At 40.1% G+C, this 22,158-nt stretch overlaps 1 protein-coding gene and 1 pseudogene across 2 annotated transcripts in view; both read right to left on the bottom strand.

Annotated features, from left to right (window-relative positions):
• LGSN (lengsin, lens protein with glutamine synthetase domain) overlaps positions 1 to 1,215 on the bottom strand; it is a gene marked incomplete at both ends in the record, with an annotated part of 29,337 nt that extends 28,122 nt beyond the window's left edge. The window contains one exon of the mRNA XM_079716136.1: positions 1,186 to 1,215. Coding sequence (XP_079572262.1) covers positions 1,186 to 1,215 — 30 coding nt within the window. The remainder of the gene's footprint in view (positions 1 to 1,185) is intronic.
• Positions 1,216 to 19,636: 18,421 nt separating this feature from the next.
• On the bottom strand, positions 19,637 to 21,054 carry LOC307061103 (Krueppel-like factor 4; annotated as a pseudogene). The gene has a single exon. The product of its transcript is annotated as a Krueppel-like factor 4 (transcript).
• Between the last annotated feature and the right edge of the window lie 1,104 nt (positions 21,055 to 22,158).

The following is a 22,158-nucleotide window of genomic DNA, read 5'->3' as shown; positions in this document are numbered from 1 at the left end:
TTGTGGAAAGTACTTGTCTCCATCCCAAAGCACACTGCTTATGCTCATTATACACAGCAGTTACCCTATTTTTCCTCAGGTGTTTTTATCTTTTTCAAAATAAATTTATTTATTCAGTTATTTAGTTTTGGCTGTGTTGGGTCTTCATTGCTGTGTGCAGGCTTTCTCTAGTTGCGGCGAGCGGGGTCTACTCTTCGCTGTGGTGCGGGGGCTTCTCACTGTGGTGGCCTCTTTCGCTGTGGAGCATGGGCTCCAGGCACACGGGCCTCAGTAGCTGTGGCACGCAGGCTCAGTAGTTGTGGCACACAGGCCTAGTTGCTCCACGTCATGTGGGATCCTCCCAGACCAGGGCTTGAACCGATGTCCCCCGCATCGGCAGGCGGACTCTCAACCACTGCGCCACCAGGCAAGTCCTGCTTCCTTAGGTTTTAAGCTGTCTTCCCCACCAGATGGAGGAGTCTATTCTCTATTTGCCACTATTTCAAACACAGTGCATTGGTCTACCACTGTGGCTCACACAGAGTAGGCATGTTTCTTACACTGTATTTTCTTAACTTCAACCAATGAAAACCCACATACTCCCAGACTTGACCACAACATACCTCCCAGTCTACATTCTAGACTTTCAGAATGGTCTGTGAGAATAACAGGAGTCACAGCTGGGTACATACACATTAAGAAGTAATGAGAAATGCAACATGTTGACAACTGAGTTGTTTAAATATCTAAAACGGATGAGTGGTTATCACTATGTAAAATGACGTGCATTTCAAATATAATTAGAAAATGGCTTCTTACCTTTAGTCATTTAAACTCAAAGCATTTTTGTCTGAATGAAACAAAAACTTTGAGAAAACAAAGATTGTTCTCTCAATGACAACCAAAATTGGTATAAACATTTTTATATCATACTTATGCTTCAAACTCAGTGCCTAATGAAGTTATTTTAAATGATTCATCAAGCTAAATATGCTTTCCTAATGCTAATTCTGAATTTAGTTTTTATTACATTTATAAACTCAATGTGTAGTAGCGAGGTTCTTCATAAACTTCCCCAGTGTAGACATAAAACTAGTGTAATCACATAGTCCTTATTCATTCTGGCACTCAAACAGTTGACATAGAATAATAAAAACTTTGCTATCAGTATTTTGATAAAAAACACGTTAATTATTAACTTCATACCTCCTTCAGAAGGTCCCCTTCCTCATTCATCTCACACATTTTTATGTAAGTTGGCTGTGGAAACCACAGTATCCCCAACAAATGCATTCAACATGTATTTATATGTATACCCAAAACAAACACTGCAGATGATGAATTGCATACAGGCTCTTTCCAGAGGGGTCTGACAGGTAACAAAAGATAAGCACCAAACTGATGTGTCATGCCCAAGGCATAATACACTAGAAATGCACTAGAAAAGTCTAATGATGAATTTTCATTTATGCCTGACTCCCTCCAAACAAAGGATATACAAAGCTTAAAACTGGGTTGATCAACATTTTCTGCAACATACTGGTTTTGTTATATAACAGTTGTATTCTGGAATGAAATCTATTGTTAGACTGAGATAATGAAATATTTATTAGACAACTATGCTACCGAAGTCCACAGACAAAAACACAATTGGAAAAACACACCTGTAAGTGACCCAGATTCTTACTGATGGCAAAGATCTACTTATTTGTAATTTCTATTTTTATTTTCCTTTCTAGCATCACTTCTAGTATCTAAATTAATTCTGGTCCTGTGTTGTATTACTACTGTCATCTTTCTTTAGCCTTTTCAATTCTCCAAATGTCAGTCTCTGAAGAACCCCAGCCATTCCAGCTGTCCACAATGAGCCCAGAAATCATCTACAAGCTGCTCTACATGGTCTCAGAAACAATCCTAACTCAGTCAGAGGAAATAGGAAATGGTTTCTCAAAGGGAGTTCGCTGCCTTCAACCACAACTTCAAGTCCAGTTAATGGGGGATGGTAGGAGGCTTTCTCTGAATCCAGTCAAACCTTCTGTACCCTCCTCCTTGTGTGATGTACAGTCTTCACAGCTGATCACTCCTTTCCAGGGCGTCTAGGCCCAAGAAAGTCCAGGCCCAACTCCAACTGGTCAGCTGAGCCTGACTCTCTTGTTCTATCTCTGCAATTGCATAGTCATTATTTTATGTTTGTTGTAATCAACTCTACCTTTTCCTTTATTTCTTTGATCATTGTTCCAGTTGTCTCTCTTTCCTACCTTATGAATGTCAATATCTCCTCTGTTTACCCTCTTTGTTTCTTTCTAATCAAACTGCAATATAAAATTCAAACATACTGTGTACAACAGTTGCTATATTGCTGAGAAATTTTTATCTCTGTTCTTAATTACAAAAATGAGTATTTGAAAGTGTTTTCATTTCCCTTTTAAAACTTAAAAAGCTTAAAATTAACCTATTTACCTGTTCACTTGGTTGTTTTTCATCCAATCTAAATGCTGATTCTCTTTATAAAACTTAATAATGCATCTATTTATTTTGTAGAACCAAGATGAAGTAAAAACTTATACCTGAAGTTGCCAGATAATCAATATTATTTACATAAAACACAACAATCTAAATACAGTTTGCATCCACATCCACAACTTTTTCCTAACCCTCCAAATTAATAACTAATCCTAATTCTAATATTTGAGATAAAATGGAAAAATTGTTGTGTCATAAAACACGGAGTTGGTACATTTCTGACAAATAAATCAGATAAACCATTAGATCTTACTAAGTTGTTAGAACTTAGTTATCCTTCATTTATAAGATTTTTCATGTCATGAAGAGCTGTCTTATCTGCCCAATAGAGGCATAAACTGCACATTATTAAGTCAGAGAGATCTTAATTCAGAGATTCTCATTTCTAGTGACAACCTACTCACTGAGCATCCTTCCAACACTGTTTTACTCATTGGGCCTGTACACCATCATCTAACCTACTAATCAAATTATCTTTAGCCCCTCATTATAATTTGATTCTTCCTGCACTAAACCTCAAGATTAACTGTTTTAACAGTCCCCCCCGCCCAGCTTCTCCTCCCACCAGTCTAGTTGTATATTGACTGTGGTTATGTTCACAATTGTTTATCATAGTTGTGCTGGTTATTGCTTCCATGCAATTTAATTAAATATTATGCAAACTAATATGAAGAAAGATATTTAACATTTCTTCAAATCTAAGCTGAATGTTTTAGAAAGACTTGAAAATAACATGTCTTAGTTTGGGCTTCTCTAACAAAAATACCATAAAATGGGTAGCTTATAAACAATAGAAATTTATTTCTCACAGTTCTGGAGCCTGGAAAGTTCAAGACCAAGAACAGATTCAACGTCTGGGGAAGGCAGCTTCCTGATTCATAGACGGCTGTCTTCTCACTGTGTCCTAACTTTGCAGAAAGGGTGAGGGAGCTCTCTGGAGTCTTTTTCATAAGGGCACTAATCCAATATATGAGAGATCAGTTCATAGCAGTATATGTCAAATACAAATTGTTGAATTCCGTTTGGGTAATACAAATGTAAAAAAAAAATTAAGACAATTTGTTAAATTGGAATTCTCTTTCAGATTGTCTTACAATGGGTTTTAAGATCTAGCATCCAAAAAACAAACAAACAAACAAACCCAAAAAATCTTATATTATTCTTATATGATGCACTATGATAATGGTTTTTTGCAAGAAAGACAATATGAGATTCAAACCAATGGATGTATACTCAAAAAAAGGCATTGTTCTAAATTCAATATGTTGGTTAACAAATGTATAATTATACAACTCAATTTAAAATAATATGTTTAAAATATTTACTCTTCTTTTTCTTTTTTTTAATTAGTTTCTGCTTTATAACAAAGTGAATCAGTCATACATATACATCTGTTCCCACATCCCTTCCCTCCTGCGTCTCCCTCCCTCCCACCCTCCCCATCCCACCCCTCCAGGTGGTCACAAAGCACCGAGCTGATCTCCCTGTGCTCTGCGGCTGCTTCCCACTATCTATCTACCTTACGTTTGCTAGTGTATATATGTCCATGCCTCTCTTTCGCTTTGTCACAGCTTACCCTTCCCCCTCCCAATATCCTCAAGTCCATTCTCAAGTAGGTCTGTGTCTTTATTCCTGTTTTACCCCTAGGTTCTTCATGACATAAAATATTTACTCTTTTTCTTTTTTTTATTAGTTTCTGCTTTATAACAAAGTGAATCAGTCATACATATACATCTGTTCCCATATCCCTTCCCTCATGCATCTCCCTCCCTCCCACCCTCCCCATCCCACCCCTCCAGGAGGTCACAAAGCACCCAGCTGATCTCCCTGTGCTCTGCGGCTGCTTCCCACTAGCTATCTACCTTACGTTAGGTAGTGTATATATGTCCATGCCTCTCTTTCGCTTTGTCACAGCTTACCCTTCCCCCTCCCCATATCCTCAAGTCCATTCTCAAGTAGGTCTGTGTCTTTATTTCTGTCTTACCCCTATGTTCTTCATGACATTTTTTTTTCTTAAATTCCATATATATGTGTCAGCATACAGTATTTGTCTTTCTCTTTCTGACTTACTTCACTCTGTATGACAGACTCTAGGTCCATCCACCTCATTACAAATAGCTCAATTTCATTTCTTTTTATGGCTGAGTAATATTCCATTGTATATATGTGCCACATCTTTACCCATTCATCCGATGATGGACACTTAGGTTGTTTCCATCTCCGGGCTATTGTAAATAGGGCTGCTATGAACATTTTGGTACATGTCTCTTTGAATTATGGTTTTCTCAGGGTATATGCCCAGTAGTGGGATTTCTGGGTCATATGGTAGTTCTATTTGTAGTTTTTTAAGGAACCTCCATACCGTTCTCCATAGTGGCTGTACCAATTCACATTCCCACCAGCAGTGCAAGAGGGTTCCCTTTTTTCCACACCCTCTCCAGCATTTATTGTTTCTAGATTTTTTGATGATGGCCATTCTGACTGGTGTGAGATGATATCTCATTGTAGTTTTGATTTGCATTTCTCTAATGAGTAAAGATGTTGAGCATCCTTTCATGTGTTTGTTGGCAGTCTGTATATCTTCTGTGGAGAAATGTCTATTTAGGTCTTCTGCCCATTTTTGGATTGGGTTGTTTGTTTTTTTGTTATTGAGCTGCATGAGCTGCTTATAAATTTTGGAGATTAATCCTTTGTCAGTTGCTTCATTTGCAAATATTTTCTCCCATTCTGAGCATTGTCTTTTGGTCTTGTTTATGGTTTCCTTTGCTGTGCAAAAGCTTTTAAGTTTCATTAGGTCCCATGTGTTTATTTTTGTCTTTATTTCCATTTCTCTAGGAGGTGGGTCAAAAAGGATCTTGCTGTGATTTATGTCATAGAGTGTTCTGCCTATGTTTTCCTCTAAGAGTTTGATAGTGTCTGGCCTTACATTTAGGTCTTTTATCCATTTTGAGCTTATTTTTGTGTATGGTGTTAGGGAGTGATCTAATCTCATACTTTTACATGTCCCTGTCCAGTTTTCCCAGCACCACTTATTGAAGAGACTGTCCTTTCTCCACTGTACATTCCTGCCTCCTTTATCAAAGATAAGGTGACCATATGTCCGTGGGTTTATCTCTGGGCTTTCTATCCTGTTCCATTGATCTATCTTTCTGTTTTTGTGCCAGTACCATACTGTCTTGATTACTGTAGCTTTGTAGTATAGTCTGAAGTCAGGGAGCCTGATTCCTCCAGCTCCATTTTTCGTTCTCAAGATTGCTTTGGCTATTCGGGGTCTTTTGTGTTTCCATACAAATTGTGAAATTTTTTGTTCTAGTTCTGTGAAAAATGCCAGTGGTAGTTTGATAGGGATTGCATTGAATCTGTAGATTGCTTTGGGTAGTAGAGTCATTTTCACAATGTTGATTCTTCCAATCCAAGAACATGGTACATCTCTCCATCTATTTGTATCATCTTTAATTTCTTTCATCATTGTCTTATAATTTTCTGCATACAGGTCTTTTGTCTCCTTAGGTAGGTTTATTCCTAGATATTTTATTCTTTTTATTGCAATGGTAAATGGGAGTGTTTCCTTGATTTCACTTTCAGATTTTTCATCATTAGTATATAGGAATGCCACAGATTTCTGTGCATTAATTTTGTATCCTGCAACTTTACCAAATTCATTGATTAGCTCTAGTAGTTGTCTGGTAGCATCTTTAGGATTCTCTATGTATAGTATCATGTCATCTGCAAACAGTGACAGCTTTACTTCTTCTTTTCCAATTTGGATTCCTTTTATTTCCTTTTCTTCTCTGATTGCTGTGGCTAAAACTTCCAAAACTATGTTGAATAAGAGTGGTGAGAGTGGGCAACCTTGTCTTGTTCCTGATCTCAGTGGAAATGGTTTCAGTTTTTCACCATTGAGGACGATGCTGGCTGTGGGTTTGTCATATATGGCCTTTATTATGTTGAGGAAAGTTCCCTCTATGCCTACTTTCTGCAGGGTTTTTATCATAAATCGGTGTTGAATTTTGTCAAAAGCTTTCTCTGCGTCTATTGAGATGATCATATGGTTTTTCTCCTTCAATTTTTTAATATGGTGTATCACGTTGATTGATTTGCGTATATTGAAGAATCCTTGCATTCCTGGAATAAACCCCACTTGATCATGGTGTACGATCCTTTTAATGTGCTGTTGGATTCTGTTTGCTAGTATTTTGTTGAGGATTTTTGCATCTATGTTCATCAGTGATATTGGCCTGTAGTTTTCTTTCTTTGTGACATCCTTGTCTGGTTTTGGTATCAGGGTGATGGTGGCCTTGTAGAATGAGTTTGGGAGTGTTCCTCCCTCTGCTATATTTTGGAAGAGTTTGAGGAGGATAGGTGTTAGCTCTTCTCTAAATGCTTGATAGAATTCGCCTGTGAAGCCATCTGGTCCTGGGCTTTTGTTTGTTGGAAGATTTTTTATCACAGTTTCAATTTCAGTGCTTGTGATTGGTCTGTTCATATTTTCTATTTCTTCCTGATTCAGTCTTGGCAGGTTGTGCATTTCTAAGAATTTGTCCATTTCTTCCAGGTTGTCCATTTTATTGGCATAGAGTTGCTTGTAATAATCTCTCATGATCTTTTGTATTTCTGCAGTGTCAGTTGTTACTTCTCCTTTTTCATTTCTAATTCTATTGATTTGAGTCTTCTCCCTTTTTTTCTTGATGAGTCTGGCTAATGGTTTATCAATTTTGTTTATTTTCTCAAAGAACCAGCTTTTAGTTTTATTGATCTTTGCTATCGTTTCCTTCATTTCTTTTTCATTTATTTATGATCTGATTTTTATGATTTCTTTCCTTCTGCTAACTTTGGGATGCTTTTGTTCTTCTTTCTCTAATTGCTTTAGGTTGTTTATTCGAGATGTTTCCTGTTTCTTAAGGTGGGATTTTATTGCTATAAACTTCCCCCTTAGAACTGCTTTTGCTGCATCCCATAGGTTTTGGGTCGTCGTGTCTCCATTGTCATTTGTTTCTAGGTATTTTTTAATTTCCTCTTTGATTTCTTCAGTGATCACTTCGTTATTAAGTAGTGTATTGTTTAGCCTCCATGTGTTTCTATTTTTTACAGCTCTTTTCCTGTAATTGATATCTAGTCTCATAGCATTGTGGTCAGAAAAGATACTTGATACAATTTCAATTTTCTTAAATTTACCAAGGCTTGATTTGTGACCCAAGATATGATCTATCCTGGAGAATGTTCCATGAGCACTTGAGAAAAATGTGTATTCTGTTGTTTTTGGATGAAATGTCCTATAAATATCAATTAAGTCCATCTGGTTTAATGTATCATTTAAAGCTTGTGTTTCCTTATTTATTTTCATTTTGGATGATCTGTCCATTGGTGAAAGTGGGGTGTTAAAGTCCCCTACTATGATTGTGTTACTGTCGATTTCTCCTTTTATGGCTGTTAGTATTTGCCTTATGTATTGAGGTGCTCCTACGTTTGGTGCATAAATATTTACAATTGTTATATCTTCTTCTTGGATCGATCCCTTGATCATTATGTAGTGTCCTTCTTTGTCTCTTCTAGTAGTCTTTATTTTAAAGTCTATTTTGTCTGATATGAGAATTGCTACTCCAGCTTTCTTTTGGTTTCCATTTGCATGGAATATCTTTTTCCATCCCCTTACTTTCAGTCTGTATGTGTCTCTAGGTCTGAAGTGGGTGTCTTGTAGACAGCATATATATGGGTCTTGTTTTTGTATCCATTCAGCCAATCTGTGTCTTTTGGTGGGATCATTTAGTCCATTTACATTTAAGGTAATTATCGATATGTATGTTCCTATTCCCATTTTCTTAATTGTTTTGGGTTCGTTATTGTAGGTCTTTCCTTCTGTTGTGTTTCTTGCCTAGAGAAGTTCCTTTAGCATTTGTTGTAAAGCTGGTTTGGTGGTGCTGAACTCTCTCAGCTTTTGCTTGTCTGTAAACGTTTTAATTTCTCCATCAAATCTGAATGAGATCCTTGCTGGGTAGAGTAATCTTGGTTGCAGGTTTTTCTCCTTCATCACTTTAATTATGTCCTGCCACTCCCTTCTGGCTTGTAGAGTTTCTGCTGAGAGATCAGCTGTTATCCTGATGGGGATTCCCTTGTGTGTTATTTGTTGTTTTTGCCTTGCTGCTTTTAATATGATTTCTTTGTGTTTAATTTTTGACAGTTTGATTAATATGTGTCTTGGCGTATTTCTCCTTGGATTTATTCTGTATGGGACTCTCTGTGCCTCCTGGACTTGATTAACTATTTCCTTTCCCATATTAGGGAAGTTTTCAACTATAATCTCTTCAAATATTTTCTCAGTCCCTTTCTTTTTCTCTTCTTCTTCTGGAACCCCTATAATTCGAATGTTGGTGCGTTTAATGTTGTCCCAGAGGTCTCTGAGACTGTCCTCTGTTCTTTTCATTCTTTTTTCTTTATTTTGCTCTGCAGCAGTTATTTCCTCTATTTTATCTTCCACCTCACTTATCCGTTCTTCTGCCTCAGTTATTCTGCTATTGATCCCATCTAGAGTATTTTTTATTTCATTTATTGTGTTTTTAATCGATGCTTGATTCATCTTTAGTTCTTCTAGGTCCTTGTTAACTGTTTCTTGCATTTTGTCTATTCTATTTCCAAGATTATGGATCTGGGAAATAGAATCTTGGATCATCTTTACTATCATTATTCTGAATTATTTTTCAGGTAGACTGCCTATTACCTCTTCATTTGTTAGGTCTGGTGGGTTTTTATCTTGCTCCTCCTGCTGTGTGTTTTTCTGTCTTCTCATTTTGCTTATGTTACTGTGTTTGGGGTCTCCTTTTTGCAGGCTGCAGGTTCGTAGTTCCTGTTGTTTTTGGTGTCTGTCCCCAGTGGCTAAGGTTGGTTTAGTGGGTTGTGTAGGCTTCCTGGTGGTGGGGACTAGTGCCTGTGTTGTGGTGGATGAGGCTGGATCTTGTCTTTCTGGTGGGCAGGTCCACGTCTGGTGGTGTGTTTTGGGGTGTCTGCGGACTTTTTATGATTTTAGGCCACCTCTCTGCTAATGGGTGGCGTTGTGTTCCTGTCTTGCTAGTTGTTTGGCATAGGGTGTCCAGCACTGTAGCTTGCTGGTCGTTGAGTGAAGCTGGGTGCTGGTGTTGAGATGGAGATCTCTGGAAGATTTTCGCCGTTCGATATTATGTGGAGCTGGGAGGTCTCTTGTGGACCAGTGTCCTGAAGTTGGCTCTCCCACCTCAGAAGCACAGCACTGACTCCTGGCTCCTCAATTTGGGATGATTTGTTGTCTATTCATGTATTCCACAGATGCAGAGTACATCAAGTTGATTGTGGAGCTTTAATCCGCTGCTTCTGAGGCTGCTGAGAGAGGTTTCCCTTTCTCTTCTTTGTTCTCACAGCACCTGGGTCTCAGCTTTGGATTTGGCCCCGCCTCTGCGTGTAGGTCGCCGGAGGGCGTCTGTTCTTCGCTCAGACAGGACAGGGTTAAAGGAGCAGCCTCTTCGGGGACTCTGGCTCCCTCAGGCCGGGCGGGAGGGAGGGGCACGGAGTGCGGGGCGAGCCTGCAGTGGCAGAGGTCTGTGTGACGTTGCACTAGCCCGAGGCGCGCCGTGAGTTCTCCCAGGGAAGCCGCCCCTGGATCCCGGGACCCCGGCTGTGGCGGCCTGAACAGGCTCCCGGAAGGGCGGTGTGGACAGTGACTTGCGCTCGCACACAGGCTTCTTGGCGGCGGCAGCAGCAGCCCTAGCGTCCCACGCCCGTCTCTGGGCTCCGCGCGTTCAGCCGCGACTCGCGCCCGTCTGTGGAGCCCCTTTAAGCAGCGCTCTTAATCCCCTCTCCTCGCGCACCAGGAAACCAAGCGGGCAGAAAAAGTCTCTTGCCTCTTCGGCAGCTCCAGAGTTTTCCCGGACTCCCTCCCGGCTAGCTGTGGCACATTAGCCCCCTTCAGGCTGAGTTCTCGCCGCCAGCCCCAGTCCTCTCCCTGCGCTCTGACCGAAGCCCGAGCCTCAGCTTCCAGCGCCGCCCGCCCCGGCGGGCGAGCAGACAAGCCTCTCGGGCTGGTGAGTGCCGCTCGGCACCGCTCCTCTGTGCGGGAATCTCTCCGCTTTGCCCTACCCAGGTATGTGGGGAGTTTCTTGCCTTTTGGGAGGTCTGGGGTCTTCTGCCAGCGTTCAGTAGGTGTTCTGTAGGAGTTGTTCCACGTGTAGCTGTATTTCTGGTGTATCCATGGGGAGGAAGGTGATCTCCGCGTCTTACTCTTCCGCCATCTTACCCGGAAGTCCCTTACTTTTTTTTATGATTCCTTATTTCTGCTGACTTTCTTGATTAACCAACCAATTTTCTTACCTGATTGTTTAGGATAAAATACATCTTTTACCTTTATAAACTTTTCTTAAAAATGTTGATGAGGTCTTTTGGGGAGAAATGTCAAACTTAATACATGCACTTACTTACTTTTGCCTCTTTCAAAAAAAAAGTTAACAAAAAACCGTAAGCAAAAAGAGAGAAAAGAAAATGGAAATGGGGACAAAAGAAAAAAGATTTGGGTGGAATAAAGCAGTAAGACAAATTGTACCAAATATTTAACAAAATTCAGAAAGCTATTCCCACATAATTAGTGAGAAAAACCAGGAAACAATGCAGTGTACCACATAGAACTTTCCAAAAATAAGAGAAATAAAACAAAGAAATGGAAAATAAGAGAGAAGGGATTAAAAAAGAAAAAGATGACCAATCCAGGAGGTTCAACATATGAATAATAAAAGATTCAGAAAAAGATGAGAGAAAATAGAGGGAAATAAATCTTCAAAAATATTTATTTCCCAGCATTGAAGGGCAAGAGTTTCCAGAATGAAATGGTACACTGAAAACCTAGCTAAGTAGATTACAATTGATACAAGACTCACTGTCATAAAATTTCAGAATGCTAGCACATACCATGGATGAGGAATCAGAATGAACTCAGACTTCTTTATAGCAACACTGGAACTTAGGAAACAATGGAGAAAGAATTTCAGAATCATGTGGGAAATTGTCTAACCCATAATTCTATACTGAGTCAAAACTAACAATCAAGTGAAGAGAAAAATGAAGACATGTTTCACATACCACTCGTATACTTTTCTCAAAAAAATGATGAAAGATAGGTTTCTCTGAAATAGGAAACCAATACAGAGGAAAACCATAAAACCAAGTAACAGGAGATCCAAATGGTGGAGAGTAAAGGGAATCCCCAGGAAACTGATAAGGTGAAATCTCAGAATGACAGCTGAATGACACATATGATAGTACTTTACTTTTATAAACAGTAAAGTACTATCAGGTATGTTCAGGACAAAAGCCCAAGAAATAATTTACAAGAAGAATAAGTTAATAAAATACCTCTTGTACATGAATGTTGGGAAATAATTGAGATTGAGCTTCTAATATATATATGGGATATTAAGCAACTAGGAAAAAAAGACAATTATTAACTCTGAAACCACACACCTTGGATAGGACTTGAAGCTAGCTGCACTTCAGATTGGGACTTGAACCCACAGTCTCTGACATAGAAGGGAACTCAAACCCACAGTCCTTGGATTGAAACTGCACAACTGTTCTCAGGACTTACTGAAGCTCAGGTTCTTTTGTCTCGGCACAGAGAGAATTCAGCAAGAGGAAAAGTGACAGGCAAAAAATGAGTTTATTAGCGAGGGATGCTTGTGAGAGATACAAGCAGGTAGGCAAGGGAGTGTAGCCCTAAGAACAAAGAGCGTTACATTTTCAAAATCAAAGAAAAAGTGGGAGGGGAGAAGACTCCCTTCTTCCTCACTTTTGGGTAGACATCAAGGCTTATGTCATTAGTTCCTCCTTTGACTCTATATCATATAACAGGGACTGTCATGGTGTTATTTAAATCATAGGTATATTAACAAAATGGTGGTAACGTATACTAAAATATGGTGATTCATCCCAGGTTTTGGTATAATGTCTCCTTTCACCTAGTTTCTTTCCCCTTTCACCTGTATTCCTGTCTTGGTTACATGCAGAGATTCTACTCTTCGAGGACCATTAACCCCTGACTTCATGTAACAAGATTCAGACCCCATATCTATTGTCATGTGTTTTAATTATCAGGGTTTGTGGCTTGAGTGTGCCTGGTGCTTAAATGCACCTGGCCTTCCTTCAAGGTAAAAATGTTGCTAGGTTACTGGATTCTTTTCTTAAGTGGTCACTGGCTTGCAACAGTCTTCCAAATTCCCTTAAAATTCCCTTTCTTCCTTTAATCTTCTAGTAGGATTTCTAAGCTATTTAATTATACTACTCTATGCCTATCAACTCCATGGAAAAGAAAAAGTTATATGGGCAAGGAAAAATTATCATATAATAATACTACATGGCTCAACTGTGGATAGCTTTACAATTGTGAATTACATTTACAATGTAAAGACTAAATATTTGTTCTACTAAAATCACAATACTTTATTAGGATGATTAGGAAAATTGAAAGTGTGCATGTGCATTCAGGGAGGAGGGAGGAAAAGAGCTAAATCCTCATTTATCCAATGTGAGAAGTCAGTAGTTAATGCCAAACAATTACAGATGAATAAATAGTAATTTAAGTACAATTTTTAGACATATTGAGTACAAACAAAAGATCTAGCTAAAGAAATTGAGAATGGATGTCTTTGGAGGAGAAAAAGAGGTGGAACAAAGAACTGTTTAACTCTTTAAACCAGGGGCATTTATAACTTTAATGATTGGAGACAAGTTGGCAGAGTAGAACAAATTGAGCTCGCCTCGTCTCATGAAAACATCAAAATCACAACGAACTGCTGAACAGCCATCAACAAAAAAAGACTGGTGCCTACCAAAAAAGATATTCTACATCCAAAGAAAAAGAAGAAGCCACAATGAGACAGTAGGGAGGGGCACTTTTGCAATATAATCAAATCCCATGCCCGCCAGGTGGGTGACCCACAAACTGGAAAATAATTATATTGCAAAGTTTCTCCCACAGGAGTGAGAGTTCTGAGCCCCACATCAGGCTCCCAAGCCTGGGGTCTGGCATCAGGAGGAGGAGCCCCAGAGCATTTGACATTGAAGGCCAGCAGGGTTTCAGTTCAGGAGCTCCACAGGACAGGGGGAAACAGAGACTCCACTGTTGGAGTGTGCACACAAGTTTTCACATGGACTGGGACCCAGGGAAAAGCAGGGACTCCATAGGACCTTGGGCCAGACCTAACTGCAGGTTTTGGAGTGTCTCCAGGGGAGGAGGGAGTCAGCTATGGCCCACTGTGGGAGGCAAGGGCACTGGTTGTGGAAGCCCCTAGGGAATATTCCTAGGCATGATCACTTCTGTAGGTCACCATTTTGGCACCAAGACCTGGTCCCACTCAACAGCCTGCAAGTTCCAGGGTTGGGACACCTCAGGCCAAACAAGCAACATGGTGGGAACACAGCCCCACCCATCAGGCAGGCTGCATAAAGTCCTCCTGAGCCCACAGACACCTCTAGACACACGCCTTGACACAGCCCTGCCTGCCAGAGGGACAAGACCCAGCTCCACTCACCAGTGAGAACCAGTCCCTCCTACCAGGAAGCCTGCACAAGCCCTTGGACCAACTTCACCCATGAAGGGGCAGACACCAGAAGCAAGAAGAACTACAATTCAGCAGCCTGCAGAATAGAGACCATGACACAGAAAACTAGACAAAATGAGATAGCAGAGAAATATGTCCCAGATGAAGGAACAAGATAAAACCCCATGGGGCTTCCCTGGTGGCGCAGTGGTTGAGAGTCCGCCTGCTGATGCAGGGGACACGGGTTCGTGCCCTGGTCTGGGAGGATCCCACATGCCATGGAGCGGCTGGGCCCATGAGCCATGGCTGCTGAGCCTGTGCGTCCGGAGCCTGTGCTCCACAATGGGAGAGGCCACTACAGTGAGAGGCCTGCGTACTGCAAAAAAAAAAAAAAAAAGAAAGAAAACCAGAACACCTATGTGAAGTGGAAATAAGCAATCTGCCTGAAAAAGAATTCAGAATAATGATAGTAAAGATGATCCAAGATCTCAGAAAAAGAATGGAGGCACAGATGGAGAAGATATAAGAAATGTTTAACAAAGAGCTAGTAGATTTAAAGAACAAACAAACAGAGATGAACAATGCAATAACTGAAATGAAAAATATGTTAGAAGGAATCAATAGCAGAATAACTGAGGCAGAACAATGAATAAGTGAGCTGGAAGACAGATTGGTGGAAATCACTGCTGTGGAACAGAATAAAGAAAAAAGAAATGAAGACAGTCTAAGAGACTTCTAGGACAACATTAAACACACCAACATTCACATTATAGGGGTCCCACAAGGAAAAGGGAGAGAGAAAGGACCTGAGAAAATATCTGAAGAGATAATAAATGAAAATTTCCATAACATGGGAAAGTAAACACTCACTCAAGTCCAGGAATCACAAAGAGTCCCATACAGGACAAACCCAAGGAGGAACATGCCAAGACACATATTAATCAAATTGACAAAAAATAGAAAATACTAAAAGCAGCAAGAGAAAAGCAACAAAAAACATACAAAGGATTCCCCATAAGGCTATCAGCTGATTTTTCAGCAGAAACTCTGCAGGCCACAGAGAGTGGCACAATATATTTAAAGTGATGAAAGGGAAAAACCTACAACCAAGAGTACTCCACAGCAAGGCTCTCATTCAGATTTGAGAGAGATATCAAAAGTTTTACAGACAAGCAAAAGCTAAGCAAATTTAGCACCACCAAAACAGCTTTACAGCAAATGCTAAAGGAACTTCTCTAGACAGAAAAGAAAAGCCCACAACTAGAAACAAGAAAATTATAAATGGTAAAGCTCACCAGGAAAGGCAAACATACAGTAAAGGTAAGAAATCATCCACACATAAATATGATATCAAAACCAGCAATTGTGAGAAGAGGAGCGTTCAAATGCAGGATATTGGAAATGCACTTGAAATTAAGAGACCAGCAACTTAAAACAATGTTGTATGTACATAGACTGCTCTATCAAAACTTCATGGTAACTTTAAACCAAAAATCTACAATAGATACACACACAAAAATGAAAAAGCAACACAAACACAACACTAAAGATAGCCATCAAATCACAAGACAACAGACTAAAAGAGAAAGGGGGAAAACCTACAAAAACAAATCCAAAACAATTAACAAAATGGTAATAAGAACATACATATTGATAATTACCTTAAATGTAAATGGATTAAATGCTCCAACCAAAAGACATAGACAGGCTGAATGGATACAAAAATAAGACCCATCTATACGCTGTCTAGAAGAGAACAACTTCAGCTCTAGGGACACCTACAGACTGAAAGTGAGGGTATGGAAAAAGGTATTTTAGGCAAATGGAAATCAAAAGAAAGCTGGAGTAGCAACATGCATATCAGAAAAAAGTAAACTTTAACATAAAGACTGTTATAAGAGGCAAAGAAGGACACCACATAAAGATCAAGGGATCAATCCAAGAAGAAGATATAACAATTGTAAATATATACGCACCCAACATAAGAGCACCTCAAGATATAAGGCAAATGCTAACAGCCATAAAAGGCGAAACTGACAGTAACACAAAAATAGTAGGAGAGTTTACCACCCCACTTTCATCAATGAACAGATCATCAAGACAGAAAATCAATAAGGAAACACAGGCCTTAAATGACACTTTAGATCAGTTGGAATTAATTGATATTTATAGAGCATTCCATCTGAAAGCAGCAGAATATACATTCTTTTCAAGTGAATATGGAACCTTCTCCAGGATAGACCAAATCCTGGGCCACAAAGCTAGCTTCAGTAAATTTAAGAAAATTGAAGTCATATCAACCATCTTTCCTGACCACAATGCTATGAGATTAGAAATCTCATACAAGAAAAAACCTGTATAAAACACAAACACATGTAGGCTAAACAACATGTTACTAAACAACCAATAGATCACTGAAGCAATCAAAGAGGAAATAAAAAATACCTAGAAGCAAATGAAAATAAACCACGATGATCCAAAACCTTTAGGACAAAGCAAAAGCAGTTCTAAGAGGGAAGTTTATAGCAATACACTCTTACCTCAAGAAACAAGAAAAATCTCAAATAAACAACCTAGCCATACACTTAAAGCAACTAGAGAAAGAAGAACAAACAAAACCCAAAGTTAGTAGAGGAAAGAAATCATAACGATGAGAACAGAAATAAATGAAATAGAGACTAAGAAAACAATAGAAAAGATCAATGAAACTAAAACCTGGTTCTTTGAAAAGATACACAAATTGATAAACCTTTAGCCAGCCTCATCAAAAAAAAAAAGGAAGAGTGCTCAAATCAATAAAATTAGAAATGAAAAAGGAGAAGTTACAAGACACCCCAGAAATATAAAGGGTCATAAGAGACTACTACAAGCAACTATATGCCAATAAAATGGACAACCTAGAAGAAATGGACAAATACTTACAAAGGTACAATCTTCCGAGACTGAATCAGGAAGAAATAGAAAATATGAACAGACCAATCACAAGTACTGAGATTGAAACTGTTATTTTAAAACGCCCAACAAACAAAAGTCCAGGACCAGATGGCTTCACAGGTGAATTCTATCAAACATTTAGAGAAGAGTTAACACCTATCCTTCTGAAACTATTTCAAAAAATTGAAGAAAAAGGAACATTTTCAAACTTTCTATGAGGCCACCATCACCCTGATACCAAAACCAGACAAAAGTACAAAAAAAAAAAAAAAAAGAAATTTACAGGGCAATATCACTGATGAACAGAGATGCAAAAATCCTCAACAAAATACTAGCAAACCAATCCAACAATACAGTAAAAGGAGCATACACTATGATCAAGTAGGATTTATCCCAGGGATGCAAGGATTTTTCAATATCCACAAATCAATCACATTAACAAATTGAAGAATAAAAACCATATGATCATCCCAATAGATTCAGAAAAAGCTTTTGACAATATTCAACATGCATTTATGATAAAAACTCTCCAGAAAGTGGGCATATGTAAGTTTCCTACCTCAACAAAATAAAAGCCATATATGACAAATCCACAGTTAACATCATACTCAATGGTGAAAAGCTGAAAGCTTTCCTCTAAGATCAGGAAAAAGACAAGGATGTCCACACTTACCATTTTATTCAACATAGTTTGGGAAGTCCTAACCATGTCAATCAAAGAAGAGAAAGAAATAAAAGGATTCCAAGCTGGAAAAGAAGTAAAACTGTCACTGTTTACAGATGACATGATACATAGAGAATCCTAAAGATGCTACCAGAAAACTACTAGAGCTCATCAATGAATTCAGTAAAGTTGCAGGATACAAAATTAACACACAGAAATCTCTTGCATTTCTATACATTAACAATGAAAGATCAGAAAGAGAAATTAAGGAAACAAATACCATTTACCACTGCATCAAAAAGAATAAAATACCTATGAATAAACCCACCTAAGGAGGCAAAAGACCTGTACTCTGAAAACTATAAGACGCTGATGAAAAAAATCAAAGATGACACAAACAGATGGAAAGATATACCATGTTCTTGGATTGGAAGAATCAATATCATCAAAATGACTATACTACCCAAGGCAATCTACAGATTCAATGCAATCCCTATCAAATTACCAATAGTATTTTTCACAGAACTAGAACAAAAAATTTTACAATTTGTATGGAAACAAAAAGACCCCGAATAGACAAAGCAATCCTGAGAAAGAAAAATGGAACTGGAAGAATCAGGCTCCCTGACTTCAGACACTACTATAAAGCTACAGTAATCAAAACAGTATGGTACTGGCACAGGGACAGAAATATCGATTAATGGACGGGGATAGAAAGCCCAGAAATGAACCCACTCACCTATGGTCAATTAATCTACGACAAAGGAGAAAAGAATATACAATGGAGAAAAGACAGTCTCTTCAATAAGTGGTGCTGGGAAAACTGGACAGCTACATGTAAAAGAATGAAATTAGAGTATTCTCTAACTCCATACACATAAATAAACTCAAAATAGATTAAAGACCTAAATGTGAGACCAGATATTATAAAACTCTTAGAGGAAAATATAGGCAGAACACTTTGACATAAATTGCAGTGAGATCATTTTTTTTATTTTTATTTTTTATTAGTTTCTGCTTTATAACAAAGTGAATCAGTCATACATATACATCTGTTCCCACATCCCTTCCCTCCTGCATCTCCCTCCCTCCCACCCTCCCCATCCCACCCCTCCAGGTGGTCACAAAGCACCGAGCTGATCTCCCTGTGCTCTGCGGCTGCTTCCCACTATCTATCTACCTTACGTTTGGTAGTGTATATATGTCCATGCCTCTCTTTCGCTTTTTTAAAAATTTATATTACATGTTTATTAAGGCAAGGAACTATATAGAAAAAAAATTTCTGCTTAAGGCATATTTGGGAATGAGCCATTGTACAAATTATTGCCCAACTGAAACCACAGTGCATAACAGACTCTCTGCATAAAAAGGTTAAAGTAAACCAGGTGTATTTACCTGACTTAGGTCATAAATGTAGACTGGAAGACAAAAATAGATTTTCTTGTCAAAGTATGCAGCAATTGGAGAAATTTGGCCTCCTTTGGCACCTTTAGAACCAAGACTCACCAAGCACCACTGTTTAGGCTATTAAAACACATTTTCTGTACCTGACTTTCTTCTTCTTCTTCTAAGATTGTAATAATGGCTTTTAGAAGAGAATACAAGGTGATCTTTATGCTTATATTGCATTGAAACAATTCAAGGCTTTCTGGTTTTCCCTCCCCCACACTCACTGATCTAATTTGTACCCTGATACCCACCACTTCCTGTCACCCCCTTGGTGTTTTTGAAGTCCAGGAATATATATTCAAATTGGATTTAGAATTGGAATGATAGAAGATCCAGTCACAGACCCCAACTGTCCTTTGTCATTTGGTTTCCTCAGGTCTCCTGATTATCCATTCACAAGTTCACTGGTTGGGAACTTGACCATGATTGTAGTGCTTTCCAGCTGGGTTCCTTCCCTCACTGGGAAGACAGTGTGAAAGGTAAAAAATACTGAATTCTCTTCTGGCAAGGTGGGTCATACCCACTGTTTTGGGATTTAAAAGTGCCTCTTCATGTGTAAGTTGAAGTGGTCCAAACTCGCAAATGCTTGGTCGCACTTCTGGCACTGGAAGGGGTGGTGCCCGGTGTGTTGGCGGTAGTGCCTGGTCAGTTCATCTGAGAGGGCAGATTTCTACCCATGGCCGTCCCAGTCACTGTGCTAAGGTTTCTCACCTGGGTGGGCTCAGAGGTGTGTGTGTCTTGAGGTGAGAACTCTTCCTGTAGGTTTTGCCGCAGCCTGCATAATCCCAGGTGTGAGTGGCCAGCCTTTTCCGGGGCTACGACGTTCTTCCCTCTTTGGCTCAGGTTCCTCCCACATGCAGGAACTGCGTGGCATAGGCTCTTGGTAATGGAGCAGTGGGACCTGCGGCTGCACCTGGTAGGGAAGGAAGGGAGGGTAGTTGGGTGGGGATGGAAGCCTGGGGGAGTGGCAGGGCAGGATGACTGCTGCTCAGCAGTTCCTCAGCACCCAGGGTCGGGGTAGTCCTGCTGGGGAGCTGCCGCCCCAGGGGAAAGTTGTGCGCTGGCAGCTGTGGTCATTGCTGAGAGGGGGTCCAGTGACCAAGTGGGCCTCTAGGGGCCGACCGACAGGATGCATGAGGAGACAGCTTCCCGCTTGATCTTGGGGCACAAGCAGGGCAGCCCGCCACTGTAAGGCACCGCCACCACCAACTGGCTGCCGACCAGGCTGCCTTTGCTAACACCAATGATCAGGGGCCCTCAGCAACGCCTTCAACATAAACTTGCCCATCAAGCCACCTGGCTGCTGCGGCTGCTGCCGCGGATTGTACACTGGGTCCAATTCCGGCCACAGGAGCTCAGCCACGCAGCAGCCAGAGGGGCTCACGTGGTTGATGTCTGCAAGGTTGAAGGGAGCTGTCACAGGGGGTGCAGATTCCCAGTCATAGAGCAGGCCACCGCCCCTGCTGCCTGGAGCCAAGCCTGGGTCGCCCCCAGCCTGGCCTGGACAGCTGAAGCTGCAGGTGGAGGGCACACAGGCAGGACCGCTGCTCGAAGGGGAGGACAAGGATGAGGCTGATGCCGACGACAAGGTGGAGACCACTGGCTTCTGATGGGACAGCGAGTTGGAGAGGATAAAGTCCAGGTCCAGGAGATCACTGAACTCCTCCGACTCCCTCCAGGGTAGGAGAGCCGGGTTGCTCTGTTGCAAGACGTGCTGACTCTGCCACTCTGCAGGTCGGTGGCCACGGTCGCCGCTGCCAGGTCGTAGGGGCAGCCGGGAAGCCCTGGGGGGAAGTCACTTCACGTGGGAGAGCTCCCCCACCCACAGCTATTCAGGACACCTGCTGGACACAGGGTCTTCCCCCTTCCCTGGGGGCCGGATGCAACAGTGGAGAAGGATGGGAGCAGTGTGTTGCTGACAGCCAAGTCAGACTCTCCAGGTGGCTGCCTCATTAATGTGGGTGCCCAGAAGGTCCTCAGGAGTCCGAAGCAGTGGGTGTGCCCGAACACCAAAGTCAACAAAGAGGAAAAAAGTCTTAGAAACGAGGCCAAAACCAAAAACTCCAAATTGCCTGAGATCCTTCTTCTTTGGATTAAATATAAAGGGGAAATTACTTTTTAAAAAAGTTCCTTTGTATACAAAAGTTCTTAGAAAAGTTGTAAACCCATAAAAATAGATAATCAGCAAGACGAGGAAGTAGGTCTGATGGCCGGGCTGTGCTCTCTTCCATTCAGCAGCGTCCACACCCCACCCTGTCTCCCACGTGGAGGAGGGATAAATTAGGAGTTGGGGATTGACATTGACACACTACTATCTATAAAATGGATAATCAACAAAGACCTAGTATAGAGCACAGGGAATGCTACTCAATATTCTGTGATAATCTACATGGGGAAAGAATGAATGTAGGTATATGTATAACTGAATCACTCTGCTGTGCACCTGAAACTAGCACAACGTTGTAAATCAACTATACTCCAACATAAAATTAAAAATATGAAAATGAGGGCATAGAGAATTGAATAAATTGTTGACATTCTTTCTTCATAAAGCAGTTCTTTCCATTGTATTTATTTGATTTTTCTTTTTTTGATGAGATCTTATTTAATTTATGTACAGTTAGTCACTCTATCCTCTGGCTTTCATATAACTATATAGTGCTCATCAAGTTTTACTGTATTTTACCTGTTTTTATATCTCCCACCTAAGCTGTGAATTCCTACAGTTTCACATAGCAGAGGGTTTGCATCCTAGAAGTTAGATTCTATTTTGTAACTTGAGCACCTGGAACACTGCCTATTTCATAATAAGAGATCAGTATACATTTGTTGAATGAATGAATGATATATGAGAAAAATGGAATTTATTATCTAGGAAAAAATGTTACATTTCTATTATGAGAATTAAGTATATATTGCCAAAGAACAAATACTCTCTTATGCTATACCAAATCAAATTTTTATGATGACCTAGTTTCTGGTGATATCCTCTATACTCCTGTCAATCACCATAGCCACAGTGCCTTCTTTCTATTAGATAAAAGACTGAAAACATCT

Source organism: Hyperoodon ampullatus (genome assembly GCF_949752795.1).
Source record: "Hyperoodon ampullatus genome assembly, chromosome: 12".
In the NCBI taxonomy this organism is placed as follows: Eukaryota; Metazoa; Chordata; class Mammalia; order Artiodactyla; family Ziphiidae; genus Hyperoodon; species Hyperoodon ampullatus.
Note: the sequence above shows the minus strand (reverse complement) of the source record. Positions and strands in the feature narration are given on the sequence as shown.